We start from the raw sequence: 23142 nt of genomic DNA, 5'->3' as shown, positions 1-23142 counted from the left end.
TCCAAATTCGAATGCATGTTGTCTGTTGTGTCCATATCCCCTCTCCCCCCCCATTTCTGGCAATTAAGTGCACATTTTAAAATTAAATAGGGCCATAAGGAACACATGCCAGATTTTCAATTAAGGAACTTTTTGGCACCTTCACAGCTGTACCTACAGATTGTTGTGGCCAGGGAGGCAACTACAAATCATTCAAATAGTTGGGTTTTTTTGTTAATAACTTCTTTTATTTCATCAGCAATTTCTGATCTTGATAGTTTCCCATATTCTCTTCTAAGTGTGGTAATGATGACATTGCAAACAGCTATTGCTATGATACTAGTAGTGGAGCTATAGGTAAGGTTCCTAGCATTTTCTGTTGAGGATAAAAAGGAGATGAATTAAGGTCATACAAGCAACTTTAACTTTGTCTTTTCCCCCTAGTTTCTGAGTGTTTTGTTTTGTTTGTTTCCCCCCCCCCCGCCTCATTTAACAGCCTCAGTAATTTGGTTGTGCTTTGAGTGGTGATATAAAGGTATTCCTGTACAACAACCAATGAACTATCAACATTACAAGCTTGAATTTTGTTTTGCAAACAGGAAATTACAGTCTCTCCTTCAAAGAGACCATAATATGTAAATTTATGCATCTAGTCTTTACCAGATCTTTTTTTATTAGAGGATTCTAAGCAAGTATTATAAGTAGTAATACACAGTTCGACAGGCACCCACTGTCCATATATGTTGGTTGGAAAATAATTTCTCAAAAGATTTAAATGATTACTTATAAAAAAAGTGTAATAGTAATCATTTCTTGCAATTGATTACCATGTATTGATTTGAGTGATACTAGACTAAATTCTTACTGTTCTCTTGAAATAAAGCTTCATGTTTGAGGAGAAGAGGCGAATGGACTCTTGCATTTTACTGCAGTAAGCTGTGTATCACGAACTAAGTGGTACTGCTAAGTTGTTGTGCAGTGTGAGATCTGCACCTTTGACACAGCTTTGAGGTTTGTTTCTTTTTACTTGCAAAGAACGCAAACTAGAATAGAATGAAAGAGCTGCTTTCTTATCATCTAGTATAGAGACCTCGATACCAGAGGTACTATGTAATGATAGCTACCACTGAAAAGAACCAATGCATCCATAACAATCAGTAATGATGATTCCTAGTACTACAATTATACTGTTACGTGCAAGCCACTTAAGTATGGTAACTAATGCTCTCGATTTCAGCTGAGAAGGTGGCAGCTCTAAAGCTCAGTGATGTGTAAAGCTGTGGTTTCAACATGAGCCAACATCCATGTCATTGAAAGGAAGTGTTCCCTGCTCTGTTGCATACTCCCACTGTCTTCCTTGCGCTACTTCCTCCCAGCCATGATCCCCAATCTGGAGCTAAATAGGCAAAAAGGTTGTGTGCGTGGGTTTTTTGTGCGTGTGTGTGTGTGTTTGGTTTTTCTCACTTTTTTTCGTGTGTGTGTGCTTTTTCTGGGTCAGATTTCTACTGATTTAGCTACCTGAGTTGGAAGTTCACAGCATAGTCTGCCATTGGGCATTAATGTAACACAAGGGAAGTAGGAGAGATGGGGGAAGCGGGGTAGGTTTTAGACTACAGCACACAGGCAGAACTTATTAGCCGTATCATAAAAGCGCAGCCTCAGTAACTGCTAAGGGAACGACACCTACATATATATGTGTATATTATATGTTTTGCAATTGAAAATGCAAGAGCGTGACCTTGTATGACTTCAGTAGAAAAACAAAAATACTTGCTAGTCTCTTGCAAAAAATAAAGCACAACTATCATTGTATCTGAGAGATTCAGTTCTGTGAAGTTATTGTACTGTAAAGTAGCTGATGCTTGAAATTCAGTACAGCAGTCAGGAAAATCCTTCTAGACAAGAAAGCAAATGCTTTTGAAAAGTATTGTGTTACCATAACTTAATAATGGCCCACAGGAATTCATTATACTGCATCTCATGAATATCATATGTGTCTCAGCCCTGAAAAAAATCCTTGGTTACAGTACTGCAGTACTTGTGGTGAATTCACTTTAATCCTTTTTATTTTTTTTTTTTTATTATAGTATCTTAATGTTCAGTGTACCTTACAGGCAGTCAGAGAAGGAAGGGACCATGAAATGTGCTGTTGTCTACTTTTTTTCTTTTTTGGCCTTGTTTCTTGTCAGAATAACTCCATTGCCATTGTAGACTATGCTATTGAGCTTTTAAGGGATAATTATACTAGGAAAGGCAAGGAGGGCTGATGTCTGTAAACATAATTTTATTGCATATAAATGTGATCTGCAAAGAGAAGAATATTGTTTAAAAAATACACAGCTCTTCAAGCTGACTTTGTTGACTCAGAATGTTGGGGGGGGGAAACTTCATGAATTTGTCAGGTTTCATTGCAGTAAGTATTAGGATAGGTTTGTTGCTAAGGAAACCCACAAGAGCTTATTTAACTAGCTGTCATTCATAAATTATGACGTACTCTGTAGGGAAAGAAGAAAGTTCTGCTTTTTAAGGTGCAAAGAATAGCTAGTGGAAAAAAAGGCAAATCTGGGGAATAAAGAATTCTTCATTGTCAAATAGATGTCTTTTTGTTTTTCATGTGTTGTATGTTATGACTCTACTCTCTGGACCTGGGTAATATTACACGAGAACTCTTTACTATGACTGATCCCAAGTTACAGGGGGTGAGGGGGTGAGTAACAAACATGTAACACCCAGAGATAACAGCCCACAGGGTTAGCCAAGCCAGGGCCCTAAAGGAATGATCCAATGCTCCATAAAAATCACTAGAGAATTTTCAGGAAATGTTTTGTCACACATGTTTGAAATGCAGCTATTTAAACAAGGGGGAGACTCCTCTCCAGGTACTCTGGAGGAACCTCTCTCTTTTTTATTAGCTGTAGAGCAATGCTCATCTCCTAACTTAATTGACTTTTAAGCTCCCAGAGGTGTGGTAAATTCACCTCCAAGGTGCCTGCCTGATCTTGGAGTAGGTAACCATAAACAAATAACATTTCTATTTTTTATTTTAATGGTTTTTAAATAGTAAAAAATGTAACCCAAGATGTATTGTTCAAGGAAACATCTAAGGCTTAAGTAACTTAACCCTTGAAGAGACACGAAAACCTGGAATTAATTTTTTTTCTACCTTTTTTTCTGTTCATAGTTATTTCTGGAATTTCCCATTCCCCCCAACTACAATAGGACTATTTGTGTTAATAAGCACTAAAAATCTGGATCTTTATTTTCTACTATATGTCAAGATAATCTTGAGAAAGTTGTGACACTCTGATGAATAAATATTCCAGATGAAAAATGAAATGTAAACAGTGTTTTCATGAGAACATATAGCAGATAGCATTTGAAACTGATAAAATACAGCTTAAACATAACTGTGCCGCTTTAAACAATTAAATGTTTTATTTAAAAAAAGTAATTCTATGATGAAGATTTTATATGATACATTTCAGCCTGTCATTCATTTTATATATAATGAATATATATATTCATATATATAATGGATGAGGCTTTGGGCAACGTGGTCTAGTGGAGGGTGTCCCTGCCCGCAGCAGGGGGGTTGGAACTAGATGATCTTTAAGGTCCCTTCCAACCCAAACCATTCTATGATAAGAACAACCACTTGATCTTAAGTGTTTAGTCTCTGAATTTATGTAAACATTATACAGTAAATGACAGTGAAACTGTGGGCACTGGTTGAGTAATAATAATCAGTTAAGTAAATTTATTTCAAAATAATCTCTTGTAGCCTCCCAAGCCATGGAGCCATACACAAACAGGATTCTAAACAACAATACCAATTTTTGCATGCCAGCAGGCATGCTTAGGACCTGCTAATATTTGAGAAAATTTGCCGTGTAACGTGTTTTAGGATCATATTCTTAGAAAGGGCTTTGCTTTATTTATTCTAGGAATGAATTCTGAGGTTTGTGGGGGTTATTTATATGCAGCAATAGTTTGCACTTCTAGAGTGAAACTGGGAAAGGTGTAGAGAAAGTCTAGTCAGACGATGTACCATCCCAACAGGTATTTTTGATGACAGAAAGCTAAGAGAACTTTATGCCTTAGCCCCACAGCATGCAGGCTGAGGTGTAGGAAGATTTTTTTTGGCTACAAATACAACAAGCAAGTAAAGAGAAAGGCATGGGTATTTAAGAGGAATGGAAATGCAACAAAAAGAAAGAGTCATGCAATGGCTGTAAACAAATTTAAGCTGGAAATAAGAGTTTGCCATAATAATTAGGAATTAGATCTGTCCTTAGGTATTCTGGAATGAGTATAACAGGAACAAAAATGATCCCTGCAAACTCTGTTACGGAATAGCTAAATTTCTATTATGAATTATTACTTGCAGCAGCAGGGGTGGGACTGGGTAACTGCAGAAGATCCTTTCAAGCCTATGGTCCTCTGACTGAAATGGCTTCCTGGATTATCTGTTAGTAGAAAATAGGAAGATGAAGGCAGCTTGGGGGAGAAACTGTTCATAGAGCAGATATAACTTGATGGCGCTGCCACTGGTGTGGTAGCATTCGCATCAGCTGAGAATCTAGCTTAGGGCAGGGCTCTGTTTAGAGATATACCAAAGACAGCTGAAGCACTAGTCTAGATACTTGTTGGGATCTCACTTGCATACTCTGACCTTGCAAGGGCTGGCTTAATGTCAGGCACTAAGGCAATCTCCCTGTGCTCACTAGATGGGCTGTGAAATGTGGGTGTTGTGTAAAAATCCATTGACAGCGGAGGGCAACTAACTAATCAAAAAGCAATTAACTTGTTGCTATTCCTAATTAATATTAGATAATAAACTAGGATGTGAAGGGAGGAGCTTTGGAAGGTCTAGTTGCTCAGAATTTGGAGTCAAAAGAATTGAGAGTTTTACCTCATGTCATGATTTCCAGTGGATTTAATACTGTCATACTTCCAATGTTGGTGTGTGTGGTTTTTTTTTTTTTTTTTTTTTTTTTACTTTACTGACTGAAAATCTCAATGAGGGTATTGAAGTGAGGTCTGGACAAATGTCCATCTCATGCTTTCCCAACTGTTATTGTAATGTGCCAAAAGCTACTTACCTTGCATGCTTGCAGGAAAAGTGGCCTTGGCAAAGGAATCCGCACAACGTAGCAAGTTTTTATGTTAGTTTCCTGCAAGCCTAATTCTGTCTTTCAAGAAAATCTAGAAAGCTGGTTCAAGCCTTCTTCCCTCTGATACAACTAACTTGCTTCCTCAGAAGTGGGGGATGGAAAAGAATGTCTTGGAAAAGAAAGTACCTTAAGTAGTTTGGGGTTTTTTTTGGTTTTCATATTTAGAGGGAAATTAGTATCTGTGAGACATGAGCATTTCCTTTTGCCACTTTAAAGTAATTTTTAAATGGATTTGCCCATTTAACCAATGCAGACTGAATGTGGGTATTAAGAGTACTGGAATTTATCAAGCATAAACAGACAATTTTCTCTACAATTGATCCTATATAGATTAGGCAAGATGACCAGATGAGGTAGAGTGAGCACACTTAAACAAAAATCCCCCAATGTGTTCTAATGTGAATACTAGGATAATGGGTGACTAACGCATTTCTATCATAGTGCACCCTGCAGGACACATTTCAATGTGAAACAGAGAGAGGGTTTTTGTGGCTTCCATTAAAACTATTCCTGAAGCTAAATCCCTCCATCTCGCTCAAGAGTCATTCCTCGGTGATGTTCTGTATTAGATAGTCATGAGTCACAGATGAAAAGGCGATAACCTTGGTTGCCTAAAGCTCTGTACATACCATTAATATCCAATCACTAAGGAGTGAAAAAGCACTTAGTCAAATGGGGTGAGATACATTTCCTCTGGCCAAAAGGTGAAAAGTTGATAAAATTCCTTTCATGCAGGGAACCTTGAATGTCCTCATTGTTAGGATTTTAGAGACTCTAATCAAGAATATGCAATTGCTGTGAATTTACTTAATCTTGATCCTTGATTGGTACTGTATTTCAAGCCATTTAAAACATGTAAGCTCAAATTATTTTTAAACAGCTTTCTTTTTATGTGTATATAAAAAGATAATTAGGGAAGCTCACTATATCTGCGTGTGTTACAATGAACTCTGGGCTCAGTGAACATGAGTATGAGCTCATGATTTCTATCTATAAAGGTATTATCCACACAGTGTCCAAAGCATGTGTTTGGGATATGTAACATGACAACTACAGCCATCTTGATCAAACTCCAGAAGACTCTTTTGATTAAAGGTCTGCTGCCTGCCATATAACTCCAAATAATACTCTTGGTTGTTTTTTTTTCTAATCTTAAAAGCTTAAAGATACTAAAAATTAGATTAGATTATTTTACATATACTGGAAAGCCTGTAAATCCAATATTTGCCCATTTGCTCAACATTCACTGTGACAGTATTTCTTTCAAAGTCATATTTACTATGATGGTAGGTAAGCTGTGGCAGGGAGATTGTTCTTATATTTTGTCCTGGTTGAATTTGAACAAATTTCCTAATTTGGGGGGAGAAGAATTCTGTGGTTTAGAATTGTTGCTAGATCACCTGGATCATCTTTCTCAGATGACTGAACTTTCTTGGAAACAAATACTTTGTCATCTCTGGTAACACAGACTACAAAACATTAACTTAACTTCCAGCACTGCTACAAGTATCTGTACATGTATAGAAATAGGCTTTAAAATACAGACCCCTAATATCTTGAAGTTGCTTAGTTTATGCACACTATATTTTGTTTTTATATTTCCCTTCTACACTTCATGTAAAATCAATCTGACAGATGCTAACAGAGATCTGAGATTCATTAGAAAGTCATTAATTATCCTAAAGGGATGTTTATGGATAGGAGCAGTGTATATTTTGGGCTGTCAAGACAAATTGTGACCAAATGGCTTTTCTGTAACTACCCTGCAACTATGGCAGGCTAATGACAAAACTCAGTGAACAGTGTTCCTCTAAATCTAATGTAAAATGTAATGTAAGAAAGTGGTTAGTGGAAGTGTCTGTGGTGATAATCAAATTGAGCCTCAAATGAAATTTGTGATTTAGATATCAAAGCAATTAAATTATTAACATCCCAAGGCATTTTTCATAAATTAATTTCCCAATTAAAGTTTTTATATAAATAGTATTTTGCATTGGACTTTCAATTGGAGAGTTGAGAGTGGGCAGTCCTGAACAGTTAGCTCTCCCTCAGCCATAGAAATGGGTATTCTGACTCTTTGTTTCATCAGCCTTCCCCTAAAATTCCTCTTCCACTTATTTCATAGTTTAAAGCCCAACTACAAAATCTAATTAAAACATTCTGAACTGATTATAATCACCCCTTGGCCAAATAGAGGTGTCATGCTTTTTACTGAAATAATTTCAGAAAGTATGGTTTTAGCAAAAATGGTATGTTCAAGAATACTTGGCTCCACAGTTGCCTCTTGCAGGCTGTATTAGAACAATGTGGTTAAATGAAGCTAATGCCTGTGGCAGCAGGGCACTAGTTTTCAGTCACTGAATTCTTTCACTTCAAATATGTGTTGAGAGTTATTTGCCAATGCAGTTGCTTTCCTTGCTGCTCTTCATTTCTGTTCTGTTTATGCTACAGTTGTGTTATTAGCTTTTGGGCATGCTAGTTTAGCTTTAATTTACATCTTGCACTGCATGAATTAGAAGGAGGAATTGCATTAATTTAGCCAGTGCTACATTTCAGTAAACCTCATCTTCAAAACATTATCATATGTAACAAGATTGATCCCAGTGAGTTAGTATTTTAAATGCACAAGGTCAAGCATGTCTTGTTTATGCTTCAAGGCCATGTCTGACAGTCGGTTTTGCTGCCACTAGCACCCATCAGTCCAAATAATCTCCATGCTCTACTAATTAGAAAAAATACACTTTAGTGTTATGCCATGGAGGACAGTGTAAAGGTAGCTATACAGAAAATTTTCAGGTTCTTGCATAATACAAAGTATTCATACAATGCTTCTCAACCAATGCTTTTCTGAACAGAAAGTTACAATGGACTGTATAATGTATTAATAGTAAGTTTAAGTGTCTCTCTACGTAGCTTTGCTTTCAGCCATCTGCTAAGCTCTACTTTTCCTGAAGTCTTCTTTGAGTTGTGTTGCTAAGATGTAAAACTTCATAAGATTTTGATGATTTGCTGAAGCTACTTCTAAAATATTTAACTATGGTAGCAGTGAGAAAGCAGCAAAACCATTAACAATAATCTTTACTTTTGGCCTGTGATGCAGAACTGCAATTAATGGGATGAGCAGTGATTCCTTGTGTATGCAGTCAGATCTTGGGCCCCTCAGGGAATGGAGTCAGATCTTGGGTCCACTCAGCCCAGAAGGGAATCTTGAGGAGGCGGTGGTTGGACACCTTTGTCTCTGTGATCCTAGTATTGATGTCCCAGGATAGTTTCTTAGAACAAGGCAGGACACAACATAGTTAACTTGTGTGCCAGTCTTATTACAGAAGCAGCTGGAGAATTTACAGGAAAGCACAGATCATCTAGTGTTATCCTGTATCATTTGTGTCTCTCCTTCCAAACAGAGAACTCCATAGAAGTGGAAAATCCTTCTTTGGGCCTGTTTCAAACCGGAAATGGAAGGAACCTTTGGTATAATCTTAGGAGACCTGCCTACTAAAGAAATATGTTCTCAGAGCTTATTCACAGGAGTCTGAGCCTGTTCTCAGAAATCTGGCCAACTGCCCACTCAAGCTGTTGCTTGGGTGTCAGCTGGCTGGCTTTTATTAGTAAAGACTTGTGGGTGTGGGTCCAAAAACCAGTCTAAATGCCGAAGTGGATTTATATGAAGTTCTACAAATATAGATGCCAGGCTCAGAATAATTTTTCCCATAAGAGCTTTCTGCTAAAATATTTACACCATCTCTAAAAGCCCATTTATTATATAGTATGACTTTGTAATATATGAAGAGTTGCTTGTAGAACATGCATAGAATAGAAAAAGCAAAGGTCTATATATTGTATGCTCCTACTACTGACTTGCTCTGTATTGTGTCTGGATACAAGCAGTCAGAAAAGGGCTGATCTTATGAGTATACTGGGTTAACTCAAAACACAGTCTGCTTAAAAGGAAGAAAAGAAAAAAAAAAAAAAAAAGACGAGGGTCATGGCTGCTCAACCATTATTTGCTGTTTGTAAGATACAGCACTACAGAAAGCCTGAAGTGATGTTCTGTTTAAAATTATTTCTGTTGGTTCATTGGAAGGAATAACTGAACTCCTTCATTTATTAACCTCAAGGTGCATGAGGAACACAGAGGAGATATAGATGGCCTAAAGTATGACTCTTGTCACTTGTGCTGGCCATTCTTGTATCCTGTGAATGCAGGCACACAAATGTGAAAGGAGCTGCTATATAATTTCTGGAACAACTGTCTTTGGGAAGAGCCTCTTTGGGCAATGTTACCTCCACAGGCAATTAGAACTGCCTGATATTTGATGGACGCTCTTCTCCAAAGATGCTACTACAATCCAGGCAACTGTGGCTCTCCAGAGCAGGTTTGGGTTAAACAGTTAAAATGGTAGTCAACCTTCTTCACATATTACTGACATAAAATGAACAATCCCAAACAATTTTTTTCCCTATCCTAAATTAGGAGGTTAAGTACAATTACTGGGTATGTCACAATGGTATGTTTTCTTCGGTTCTGCTTTCTGACAGAATACTGGGGTTAAGAAAGCTGAGAAGTGAGACTTGCTGAAAAACAGGAAAAGTTTAAAGGTCTCTTGCACTTTTCCTTTTTTTTCCAGTCTCAAGGTCAGTAATAAATGTAACCTGATAGTTCTTGAAAAAGGTATATATTTTTCTCCTAGAAGTGAAACTTTGACTTGTAAACTCATTGCTTTCAAAGAAAGATGTTCACAAGTAATTTTACTTGTGTGTTTCATTAGTATGCCACCAATATGATACATTTTAATGTGAATATTAGTAAATAATAATTGGCTGTACGTATGCCTTTATTTAGTAAAGATACATTCTGCTAGGGAAAACTTGAAACTATACTCAAACTAAACAAAGTCTGTCTGTATTTAGAGTTTGTGTGACCTGCATTTTTGTAGTGGGTAGAGGTCTCACAGTTTTATTTTCTTCTTTAACAGGCTTTGCAAGTGCAGGACTATAACAATTGGAATTTTAGAAAAGTGCTTACCGTGGAGGTGAATCGGGATACATGACGTTGACCTGAGAAAGTGTATCCAGGTAGGAACCAAAATCAAAAGCTGGGGGAAACTCCTCCATGCAGGTGGATCTTAGCTCTCCAAAAGAGCCACCATAAGAGAAGCCATCTGGAGCTGGAAAACAAGCAATTAATATTGCTGCTCTTTTCCTCTGTGGTGGATTCTCTGAGACAGTATCACTGTTTGTAACACTGCCATAAACCAGAAAATAAAACCTGTCTGATGTAGATTAATTACTGGTGTTCTGGAACAATCAGGTTTCACAGGACACTTCTATGCCTATAAGAGCAAGTTAGCATCATATGTAGATAAACTGTGGTGTTTCAGGCTATGGCACAGGGACTATATATTTAGTGCTGCCCGACAAGATGCAAGCGTCTAAAGCTTTTCTTGTGCCTCAAAGGTTGAAAAGGAGTGTCAGTTCTGCTGCATGCAGCTTCAAACGTTAGCAGGATTGCTGAAGATCGCAGGAGTTGCATACACTGAAACCTTGCCAATTCTGTGAAGGGTTTTAAAAGGAGGCTTAGGTGTTTGATTGTAGGTATGTGTCTTGAGAAAATGCTGTTCTCAATAAGAACACTCACAAAAAGGGGAAAAACTGGAAAATACTAGAGAAAATCATCCTGCCGCCTGCTCCAGGGATTTTTTGATGCTTTCACACTTCATAGCTCCAGAAATACCAAGAAGTGAGTGCTGTTGTCTGTCTTTTGAGGATAGTTAGTTAATGCTGGATATTCTGGGCTAAATTTCCATAAGAATGTCCAAAATTGTGGAAATGCAGAAATCTCCACTCCCTTTTCCCCCCTTCGCAATTGTTTTCCAAATAAAGTGATCCTTTTCACTCGATGCATTGAAATAGTACCTGGAGAGAAGGACCAGCTTCTAAAGTGACATCAAAGTAGTGTCTCCCTCAAGAGAGGATAAAGGGTAGGACTCTCTTGAACAGCCTGTTCCTCCTTCTGGCAATTTTCGCCTCTGCCAATGTATTCTCGAGGAATTTACCAGGACTAATTCAGTCTATCATATACTGTGCTTTCCTTTTGCTTGATAAGCGAAGGAAGCCAACTTCACAGTGACTCCAGCTGCTCCCATGCTGGCCAGAGGAAGCATGCTGAGATAGTAGGATGGCGTGTGCTAATGTAAATTTTTCACTTGGGTAGACTGGCACAATTTAGTTTGAGATTATTCTTTTGAATTTCTCCAAAAATATCACCATGCTTTTCTTTTTCCATTTCTCTAGTATTGTTATTTTTAACAAGCAGTTTGCAAATTGTCCTTTTTGGTTTTGCCTGGCTTCAAGGTTTTTCAAGGAGCTGAAATTAACATAGCAGTAGATTTAAATGCAGTGTTCGAATCTTTAACAGTCCGTATTTTATCCTACCAAAATATTGCTGTTCATGGGTAGAACAGTAACTCCAATTTGGGTTTAACTATTTAATCCCAAATTTAGCTGCTGAAAAGTAGGAAAAATAGATGTTACAATAATAGTAGACATTAGTTTTCTGGATTTTTTTTCTTCTTTTTCCCCCTGTACATTACCATGAGAGTTTGCATTTCACTTCTTTTGGAGTCTAAAATTTATTCACAAAACATAGATGTTATTCACTTATCTGGATAAGTCTTTCTGGAAAAGCCAAAAATAATTATTCCTGGCTCCAGGTAGACAAACTGATGCTAAGAAATGTGGGTTTTTTTAGACAGGAAAATTCCTGGTCCAAATAATTAAATGAAGTCCAATTGACTTCAGTGGATACTTGATTCACCTCAGTGAAATCAAGATCTGAGCCAGTGCATTTTTATGTGGCTCACTAGTAGTATCCTTTCTATGTGAAGAAAAAACCTCAACAATATGGAAAGAACTGTACTCTTAAAACAAAGTGCAGATATAGGAGCCTAACCACAGATGACATAATTGTTGATGCTCCACTTAATTCACTACTCCATTTATCATTTGAATTTTTACTAGTTGAAGACTTACTTAGTAACTTTTTTAAACTGTTTTTTCCTTAAGTATAGAAATAATCAGATTCTGTCATTTCTTTTGACAAAGTGGCTTTTAACTTCTGGTCAGCAACCCAACAAAACTGGCAAAAATATAATTCTACCATTAACTCCTTCATATTCCCAAATCCTTTTAAAGTATGGGAGTTTTTGTAGGGGGGTAGAGCTATAGGAATTGGCATTTTTTTGATAGCAAACCAATCTCTTTGATGACAGTTGTAATGACATTTTGATGCTCTGTTGTTCTGCCTATATCCAGTTACTAACTTTTGTGGTCATTGTTGTAGGTTGATGCACACTGCAGAAGTGAAAAGGCTTTCCAACAAATAGAAATTACATTATATGCTATACCAAGGCTATAATAGGATTTGAAAATAAACTACCAGGAGTCTAGCGATGGAGGAGAAATCTTATACTCTATAAAGGGAAAATAAGCTATTTAAGAAATGCTGTTGGCATTTGCCTTGTTTATGTTAACCGTTAACTATGGAGCTTGTACTATGTGAATTCAGTGCCAGCACAAAGATGCTATTAAACTACAAAGCTGCCTGTGACCTACTTATCCTATTTTTTTCAATTTTTTTTATCCCTTGCACAGCAGCTGGGTGCCTTTTTGTTGCCCGTAGCACCAGATATCAATAAAGTTAAGCACTATCTTGCTATAACTAGCTATCTTACCATAAACAGCATCTCTCCTCAGATGTGGGTGTCTTAACCGTCCCTCCTTTCGCAGACTGCCAACAATGATTGTAACACAGGATAGAAATAGCACAAGTCCGATCACTACTCCAGCCACCAGAAGGGGTGAAACAAGTAAACTGGTATCATTTCCATTTTCACTGTAGCTGGGGAATTCGCTGGTTGGGCTGCTTTGGTTCAAGTGAACTTCTGTACAGCAGAGAGAGAAAGAATGTGTCAGTTGTGAAGCGAGACGTTTACAAAATGTAGTTACGCAGATGCCAAAACCAAGGGCTTTCAAAGCCCTAAGAGACAGCCTGAGACAGATCTGTTGTATGAATTCATGCTCTTAGGGACAACCCATTTATTAGACCGATTTCTGGAGCTGTTAGTAACTGACTCTGGGGGAGTCACTCAGCGATCATTTCCCTGTTATTGGGGAATATCCCGCTGGAGTCAATTATGTATGTTGCATAATTTTGATTGCTTATTCCTGGAACGATTCTTTGTATCATGAATTGATTGATGCTGAAAGAACTTCAGTGCACAAGGAGGAATGTGAAAGCTCAGAAATTTGGGCTCCAAGCGGCACAGAGGAATTGCGTGTTGTTATTAGGTGTGAAAAGACTCCAAGGTTTTGCAGATAAAGTTTTGGGCAAGCGTAAAACAGAGGAGCATGCTTTTATAGCATAGGGCATGCTTTGGTTTGTGGGATGCGTCAGCATCCCTAGAAACTGATTTGGAGCAGAGGTGGGAAGAGACTCATTCAGAGTCGGATTCTTAGTGAGGCACTGGACTTTGATGAAAGATGTGGATTTTTATTAGGCAGAAGCTTGGGCAATATGGTGGTCCTCTTGGCCTTAACATCTAATAAATTGTCAAAATAGAAAACTATCACAATGAGCACTTAAAATTTACTCATTAAAAACCTGAAAGTAAATTTATTGCTCTTTGGGCTCCCCTGTATGTTTACACAGTAACCCAAGGACTGCGCTTTCGTCCAGGCTTTCCTAGTGTTCAGGCTGGCTACGTGCTTTGTGGAGAAGTTAGGTTTGGTGCAGTCATTCTCATTTCATCCTCCCTAGTTTGGCCTGATACTGTGTAAGGAATGAGCTGTGTAGGCAGGCAGTCCTCACCTTAAACCAGTGTGGAAGTATCGTGGTACAGTAGGTACACCCTGTGCTTCATCAGGTGACTGCAGACTGAGCTGAGCTCTATCTGGCTTGTGCACCTTTGTTCCAGGCAAGCAGTTCTACGCAGCAACGTTACTACTCTTACTTCCAACCCATTTTGATTTTTTTCAGTCAAAATGCACTTGTGTGTGTGGCAAAAAATATAACTGCTTTCCTCTGTTTAAAAAAAATAATATCTAGATATATTATTTAAATTCAATAATAAATCTGCTTAAGGGAAAAAAATGGAAAATACAAGAATATCCCAAACTATGAAAAGTCAGAATAAATCCAGTAATTTTATTCCCAAGTCAAATATCCTTCTGAGATAAGCTAGAGAGAATCAAAAGTTGAACAGTAAGCTTCCTCTAGAAAATCAACTGGAAACATATGATTATACATTTGAATTAATTGCCTATAGATGTATTTATGGGGGAATTGTACTGCTAATGTAGGGGTGGTATATGTTAGAAATGATGGGAAAAAGGATTCAGGATTTCAGCAGACAGAATCCGTGCTTAAGTAAAAGGCTCCATATGTTAATTTGTGGACAAAAGTTTGGGCACGCAGTAAAGGTAACCAAATTTGGGCCTAGGTCTTGAAAATGGGTTCTTATTGCAACTTGTTTTCCTATCCTTAATCCACAGCTTTTTAAAAAAAAAAAAACAAACCACCAAAACACAAACACACATACCCCCAAATTAAAAAGAAATCTTCCATTAGCTGCTCAGGATCAGACTATGTACTGAGTAAACCAGAATGTTATTGAGATGCATATATACCAAGACTAGCTTTCAAATATGGCATGGATATATTTTTATAGCTGGCTATATGCCAGCTGAACAGAGAAATAATTTGCTTCCTACAGAAACTAAGGCTAACAAAACTTTGGTCTTTTCAATGTTCTGCAAAGTCAGTATGTGCTTTTGGAAGTGCAAGTGTTTTTTACATGGACAGACGTTAGTAGATAATTTTCAGCAATGTTTTCCCTGCTCTTTTCCTTTGGGATATACCACTTAATGTCTTGCAGTCACAATACGCTTAAGAAGAAGATGATGGCTTCAAGCCAATGTATATTATCATTGGCTAACACTTGACATTGAGAGAACTGACTAGAAATATAAAAACCTGGGGAATTAGCATATAGTAGGGTTTTTGTTAATTTTTTTAGAAGCACTTGACTGTTGGCTGAGAATCTTTATGGGCAATTAAGATAGACAGCCAAGAAATGTGCTGAGCTCTTACAAAGCATTTTATGCCAAAAGAGAAAATGGAATTTTCTGAAAACTAAACTGATTCTGTAGTATTAAATCAAAAGTGTATGGAAAACTGCCCTACTTAATACTGTCAGCACAGAGAGTTTTTGGGTATGGGATATGTTTCAGGGGTAGATTCTGCTGATCTTATGGCCCTTGCACTAGAACTAAACTTCCTCAAGGTTACAAAATTCTGATTGTGTTTCTCATTTGTACAGTTTTTTTGAACTATCTTTGGTTGTGTGTCCAACAAGCGTGTACTCCTGCTGGCTTTTCATAGCCTTGCTTATTCAGATTTTTGCAAATTCTGTCTTCGAAAGATGCAAATATCACAGCAGTGCCAGTTAGTTTAAATCACATATGCAGGGAATTGACACCTGAACTGAAAGTACTGGAAGATAATATATTGGTAATTTTGCCTGACTTGCAAAGATAAAAGGGAAGAATCAACTTTGCCCTCATGATAAGAATGTGAGCCTGGGGTGTGAGGTTGCTCCATGCATTATCAGGCTTGTGGTCTTCAATCTGAAGTCAAATAGTACTGAAACTGGAGTCGGTGATAAACTTCCTATCAAGTTTAGTGGGAAAGAAAAAAGGCCACAGGGAGTGCTTTCAGATGTTTTGAAAGCTGGACAACTTCTAAATGATCCTCTTAACAGGAAGGGACTATCTAAAGAAAAGAAGAGTAGACTATTTTTTATTCATTTATTTTTCTTTTAGTTGTGAATGGAAGCCAGCTGGTACTGGTAAACATTGACTCTTTTGGAGATTCCTGTGGTGCCACCCAGTGTGAGCACTAATATTTGGTCTTACTTTGCTTTATAGGAATTTAACAGGTTAGCAGTGACTTCAAATAGAAAGTACTCTCTCTCATACTCTCCTCTGGCACCTGAGGTGTTATTTTTTATTTCAAGACAGCCCGTTTATCTAGCACGTTCTCAGGGCTTCCTGAGCTGTTCCAAATCTTGTCTATTTTATCTCTTGTTTCTCACCATCATGAATCTTTTTCTTTTTTTATGCTCTTAATCTAATTGAACCCAGTCTCTGGTAGAGACAAGATATATTGCAATACTGCTCTTATTAGAAGGAATGAATAACTTCCCTTAGCCTAGCTCCTAAAACAATACACAGTTGATAAACTTCTCTTATGGTATTATTTTCAATTTGACACTGAGTCTAGTCCTCCAGACTTTACAGACTGACTTACTACTATGGGAATTGCCCAGGTGACTAACAAGTACAGAATGAGACAGTATGTTTATATAAGTTCTTTGATTTTGAATTTTTGGGTGCAAAAGATGTTTTATATTAGTTTTGGCAAAGGAACATGCTATATATTTTTGTCCTTTTATCCAAATACATCTTCTTTTGATAAACTGTACATTTCTGTATATAAAAATGTTATGTTTTTTCATTCAGAATAGAAGTATCTGGAAATTTATGTAAAGCTCATAAATATAACAGTAGCGGAGTGCTAACTTTTTTGGAGGTAAGTTGTATTTTTTTCCATGAAACTGCAACTTGTAAACAGTACATGCATAAATATGAATACTTGATATCTAATCCTCTAAAGATGAATTAGATTTGATGCACAAACCATTGTTTTTAGCCAGTTGGGAGTTGTGTAACTAACTAGACACAGAACAAATGGAATGTGCTGGCTGTTGCAGCTGTGAATACAATGGAAGGGGCAAGTATGGCTGAGTGAACACTTAATGTAGAATGAGGCTACTAGTGGAAAACTGCCTATACTGTCCATTCAGTGTTAGACAATAAATTATCAATCTGCAAAATCCCTTAAATATCACATTTTATTATTTTACCCAGTCTCCATCTCAACAGACCAACTTGTAAAGTAACTCCACATAACTGAAGGAGGTGTAGTACCACTCAAGTCTTTTGGTGTATGTTGTGCTTTCTCCTTCTCATTAACCTGTCTTTGGAGGGACACTTCTTATCCCTTTCTAACTTGGCAGTAAGTAATGTTGAAGTTTCAATTGAGTCAGATCCTGTAAGAGTGAAATGTCTTGGTATGCATATGTGTCATGGGAGCTTGGTTCATCCAAGATATAGCCCTTTATTAGGAGTGACTTCTCTCTCCTTCACTGGCTTTTACCTGCTTGTATTCCAGATGAGACAGAAGGGAAGCACTACATACAAATGAAAATCACTTCTCTTCAAACTGAAATAGCTGTGGGTTTTTTGTTTTGTGTGGTTTTTTGTTAGGTTTTTTTCTCCCCGAAAGCACATGAGCTCTAGTGAAGCCACAATGGTCTCCCTAATTGATAGGGTTTTCTTTGTTCCCTTTCAAAACAAGAGATGATTTTAAGGTTGGATCTTACTAAGATAACCAAATATCTTCCCCTGGTTTAAATCACTCTATCATCTTAATAAAGATAATTCATGTTATCACTGGTCGAGAGGATGAGACACGGAGTGGTTTTGTTTCCTAGACTGAAATGTGCATGAACTGTTCACGAAGAAGTGCTCGTGTGTACTGGAAGGATTTTGTGTGCAGAATCGTACATCTCTACATCCCTGCCAGCCTCAGTTAAACCTTGCCTGAGGACTTAGTGATTACTTGCTGAACTAGAGATGAAGCACACTGTGACAGAACAGTGTTGTATTACATGTATGCCCTAGGTAGTACAAGTTGTTTGGGGTTGGTTGATGATCTAGCACCTCCTGTTACCTTTAAATACACTCTATTAACAAAGTGTACAGGACTGGAAATGAGTAGGAGGAAGTTCAGCATAGGATAGTGCATAGTATGCTTTGATTTTTAAATAATCACAACAAAGTGCCTCAAACACAGAAACAATTTAAAACATGTTTCTGATATCCTTATTTTTTTAATCCCTGGTTAAGACAATGTTGGAATATGCAGTCTCTTTATCAAGGGGAGAAGATTGACAGATGGCAAGAAGGAGCTGAGAGGTCCCAGTGAGGCACACAGATAAGCCAAATTTGCGGAACTGATGAAGACTTTGTTGATTCTGCCTTTATGAATGGTTGCTGTTCAAAGATGATTTAGTCTGGCCAAGAGTGACCAATTGGATTCTGCACTTGCTGCTGTACTGTGAAATAAGCCTCTGGCTGCAGCTGCTATCAGGCTGGTATCACACTGCTTACTTCTGTAGCTCCCAGGCAGTTCACAAAAACAAGCTGAAAAAAGTTTGAGATCATGGTGCCAGCTTTGTACAGAGCATCACTGTAGCAAGGGAGAGAAGGATATTATTCAAGTCATTGAATGCAAAGGCCCTGTAAGAGCTATTTAAAAAAAAAAAAAAAAAAAAAAAAGGATTCAAAGCTATTCCATCTGGATCCTGAAGAAGGCTGGAACCTCTCACTTATGCTAGATAAATACCAGGATCCCATCTGCTTATGGGACTTACCTTGGTTATCCCAAGTATGCATCAGGAGTGGCTTCAGACTGAATTCTGGCCTGTATTTGATTTACATTTAGACTTTGTTCAACTCTCTTATTTTTGTGCAAACAACCTGCCATTTTTAAACGGGATGGCAATTTAACAAGTTTTGATTTTATTTTTTTAATCTTTCCAATCCCTAGGTGTAAAGTATTAAAAAAAAAATCAGTAATTCTGTAAAAGGAAAAACTGTGTCAGACATGATAATGAAATCAGCACATCTTCCACAGAACACTTTGGATGGATCTATGGTTTCTTCTGACTCTCTGGTTAAAAGTCCCACTTAATGATAAAACTGTGCTTTTTACTAATCTGACCAGTTTGGATAGGGAAGAAACTAGGTATGTTCTTCTCAAATAGCTTCTTGCAATCTACTTTTTGTCTTCTCTACCTTCTGTGCCTCTGGTGAAAGATTAATCTTGGAACACCTATTGTTGAGTGCTCCATCACATCAGATCTACAGTGATGGCAATTTATTAAGGTAGGAATAACTAAGGACCCAGAAAGACTTAAAAACAGTAAGTACAGGGAGTTTGTAGCTATCACTATAGTATGGAAGATGGAAAACTGGTCACTGAAGAAAGGGTTTTGTAGGTCTGGCTATGGCAATGGCTTGTGTCAAGTGTAATGAATTAGGTGGCACTCCGTTAACATTTGAATGTATTGAATGTTTGGGGTCTTGCCCTCTAAAGCAGCTATGCAGTAGTGCAGACTGACATGCTACAACGCAAACTCAAGTCTGTGTGGTTTTAACACCAACAGAATAAAACCATTTAGCTCACCAGTTATAGTCATTCAGCTGCGGGAATGCTGTGCATCAGATTATTCCTACATTCTAGAGAGATACAGGAAGCAGAAGAACTGCTACCTTAGTGTTTAAAAGGAACTGATGATGATGGCAAGGCTATTGGTCCTTTTGTATCTATCTTACTATCTTGTAGCAAAGTTGAGCAAATGAGTGGACGACTAGAATAATCTGGGAAATGTTCTCTCTATAAATTAGTTTTACAAGAGGCATACAAATAGTATGAGGAAAGGAATTTTCAGTTCAGGAGGCCCAGGAGCATATTTAATTCTCTCACACTGCTTGCCCTGCTACCTGCAGTCTAGGGGCCAGTCATGTCTTGTCATCCTGTTCCGTATGCTTTTTCTGATTTGCGCGCATAAAATTAAACTGCCTCTTAAGCTACAATTGATATTCAATAATAACTGTATAGGGATTGCTTCAAACTTTTACCTTAACGTGGCTTGCAAAGGGCATCATATGGTATACATATTCATAAAGATTGGTTGATCTAGTTTAGCTCATGTATATTGCAGCTCAAACTTTCATCTACTTACTGCTTATGAGAGTCCATTAACTTGTGCTTGATGGTAGCTTATCTTCTGGAATGGTACTTAGTAGTTATTTGACAAAGTCAATGAATAAATACATTTTTGCTGTCAGCTGCTGCAACCGTGACACTTAAATGGTTCCCAAACCCAGATGATATTCATTAATATTTTAAATTTGAGGTAAAAATCTCTCTATAGAAATCGTTAACTAGTCTTGCCTGATTATTGCTACAGTGGGAGATACCTCAGCATAATCAAAACCCATATGAATGCCACTAACCAGGACTCATAAATTCAGACTAAGTTTCTCTGCAGTTCACATTGCCTCTTCGATCTCTCTCACTGCATATATATGTGCTAAGCATAATTAAAACTTTTCACTGATTAATAGTAAAAAATCAAAACCTTATTCAGACATGAGACTGTGTGATAGGGACATTTCTGTTTTATCTGATGCACTCAGCCTAAAGTGAATTTGGAACATGCTTATAGGTACAAAAGCTGCCCATGACCTTGAGAAGCTCATCTAAGGCAGAAAGGGTGGCCTTTCCTCTGAGATATCTAACTCTGCCTTTTTATCATGTCTGCTGGCTATCAGATAATGACTTTTCTCTTCTTGCATTGACATCCTTATTATAGCGCCAGAATGAATAAGATTGGATCACCAGCAGCCTGCAAATTGAGAATGTCAGAAGCAAAGAGAATGTGGCTGCATAAGGGCTCAGAAAATAAATCTTTTCAGATGCTGTGGCTTTAGGGTATTATGTTGATGTCACAGCAGTGTGTATAGGTGCTGTTTCAAATTAACAGGAAAAATCTTCCAATTTTCAGATCCATGGTCTATTTTATCAACATGATAAATACTACTGCAGTGAAACAAATCACTCTGGAAGCGTAACAGCCCACTTTGTGATGGACAATATATTTCTTCCCCTATTTTCTAATATACAAACAACTTTGAACTAATACAATTCTATAAGCAGGACCCGAACCTATTACTTTTTTCAGAAACTCAATATTAGGACTTGGAAATAAGTATGATGAGAATCCTATTTTACCCATTAAAGTTACCTTCATAAGCTCCAATCCAACCTAGGTTGGTAGTGACTTGACTGTGGCAAAAGCAGTATTTTTTTTTTTTTAAATTGTGGAAAAACTCTGTATTTTGGCATATAAGCTTCTCATGTAGAATTTGAAAAAAAAAAAAAAAGGTAGCAATATAATAATTTTTATTCTGAAAGAGAAAGGTTTGAAAAAATGTAATTGGCAAATACTTCTATATTTTACCTCAGCAGTCTGTCTGCTTGAACTGTGATCTAGATGTCTTATGTCTTCGCTTTAGGAGATGTGGAGCTCTATCTGAACTATATCTAATGTGACCTAAAGAGGTATCTATAGGGCAGATGACAGCTCATGTAAGATGGAGCCCAGGCAGGAAGCCTAATTTATACTGGAGGAAAGAAACCCAGAAAAGCCAAAACCTTCAACAGAAAAGCTCCATTCTTTACAAACTTGACTTTCTACCTCCACAGAGAAAATGAGAAGGTAGTGATGAAATTCTTCCTAGCTTTAACAGTAACAACTGATGAGTAGCTGATTTGTGTTCTATTGCCTGCTATATGCATTTGCAAATCTGTAAATCAGCTAGCTGCTACTGATTATTATTAGATTGGCTCAAATATATGAGACTTCTTAAATGATGAAGTTTTGCATTTTCCTTGTGTTGCATTGAACTGCAACATCATTAACCTGCTCAAACGATTTGAAACTTTGGAAAAGAGCTAATACAGGTGATACCTGCAACAAAATTCTGAGAATGAACTACTAACTGAGCTTCAGGAATCATATCCATCTTACATGTACCTTGAACACTCCTACTGGAGTGCTTCTGGCTATGTGCTGCTTCTTATTTAGGACTTTCCCTATCAAAATAATCCTATTTCTTTTTCCATCCTCACTCCAGTCTTCAATAGTAGTAACCTACTAAAAAAAATATGTAGAGGAATGAATGACGTTTACTGCTTAGAAAATAATGACAACTGAAATACTGATCTACCTAGTTATGTAAGGAACTGGGTGCTAAGATAGAAACCTGTTAACAAATGCTGGAATCCAAAGATCTTTCTTTAATAGGTGATTAATCTCGGTCTTTCTTTCAAGGTAACTTGAGATTTAAAAAAAAAAAAAGGTTTTGCAGTGTTGTTATGCACTTCCATATGAATGATGGTGTTAATGTCACAGAGTATACAAAACCTATGGTATGACTTACATTATCATTTGTATCTGTAAAAGCTACAGCAGTATTTGCCTGCATAAATCGAGGAATTTTCTCATACCATTAAGAAGCGATTTCATTCCCTCAGATTTTGTCTGAATAGGACTAGGACGTCTGCTTAGACAGCTGCAGGAATGCCAATGATAGCAAAATAGATATTGATTCTTGGGACGATTTCAATCACCTAGTTTCTTTGTTGCTAAAGAAGCCACCAAATTCAAGGACACTGAAAGATCTATAGAAATCAAATTAATCAAACATTACTGTTTGAAAAACCGGGGGCTGCAGGTGTGTGTGTGAGAAACCCCTTTCTTTAAAATCCCTGTTGTTTACTATAGAAGACCCATTTGGTTAGAGGATTGGTAAACTGGAGTACAGGATTTGCCATACAGCCAAACACCGTTTCATATATATGCTGTGCTGTGTCTAGGGGCTGGTTGGTACACATCATGTACTCTGCAGTCTCCCGTATTTATCTTTGGCCGGCAGAGCTGAGTCAGTCTTAAAGAGAAGACTCACACCACTGAAGGGCTGGAAAAAGTAACCTCCCCCTGCAGCTGATAGGCAGTGGTGTTCTCCTGGAGTAGCATAACATTCTGCTGCCTTGCATATATAACTTATTTTATAGATTCCACATTGTTCCTTCTTATAAATAATATGCTGTTGGTTGCTCTTCCGTTTGAGATGGCATAGGAAGGACTTTAAACAAACAAACAGAACCCTCCAAAACCAAGTGTAGCCTTTAGGAAAGTACATTTATTCACTTTCCTATGGAAAATGCAGTGTGTAT

At 37.5% G+C, this 23142-nt stretch overlaps 1 protein-coding gene across 5 annotated transcripts in view; it reads right to left on the bottom strand.

The window, feature by feature from the left end:
* BEAN1 (brain expressed associated with NEDD4 1) overlaps positions 1-23142 on the bottom strand; it is a 61179-nt gene that overhangs the window by 6535 nt on the left and 31502 nt on the right. For all 5 annotated transcript variants that reach the window (XM_054841066.1, XM_054841069.1, XM_054841068.1 and 2 more), the window contains 2 exons: positions 12887-13096; positions 10180-10321 (listed from right to left, as the gene is read on the bottom strand). In XM_054841066.1, the coding sequence (XP_054697041.1) occupies positions 10180-10321; positions 12887-13096 (352 nt within the window). The remainder of the gene's footprint in view (positions 1-10179; positions 10322-12886; positions 13097-23142) is intronic.

This window comes from Grus americana, chromosome 13 (assembly GCF_028858705.1).
Source record: "Grus americana isolate bGruAme1 chromosome 13, bGruAme1.mat, whole genome shotgun sequence".
Classification (NCBI taxonomy): Eukaryota; Metazoa; Chordata; class Aves; order Gruiformes; family Gruidae; genus Grus; species Grus americana.
This window is presented reverse-complemented; position numbering and strand designations above follow the sequence as displayed.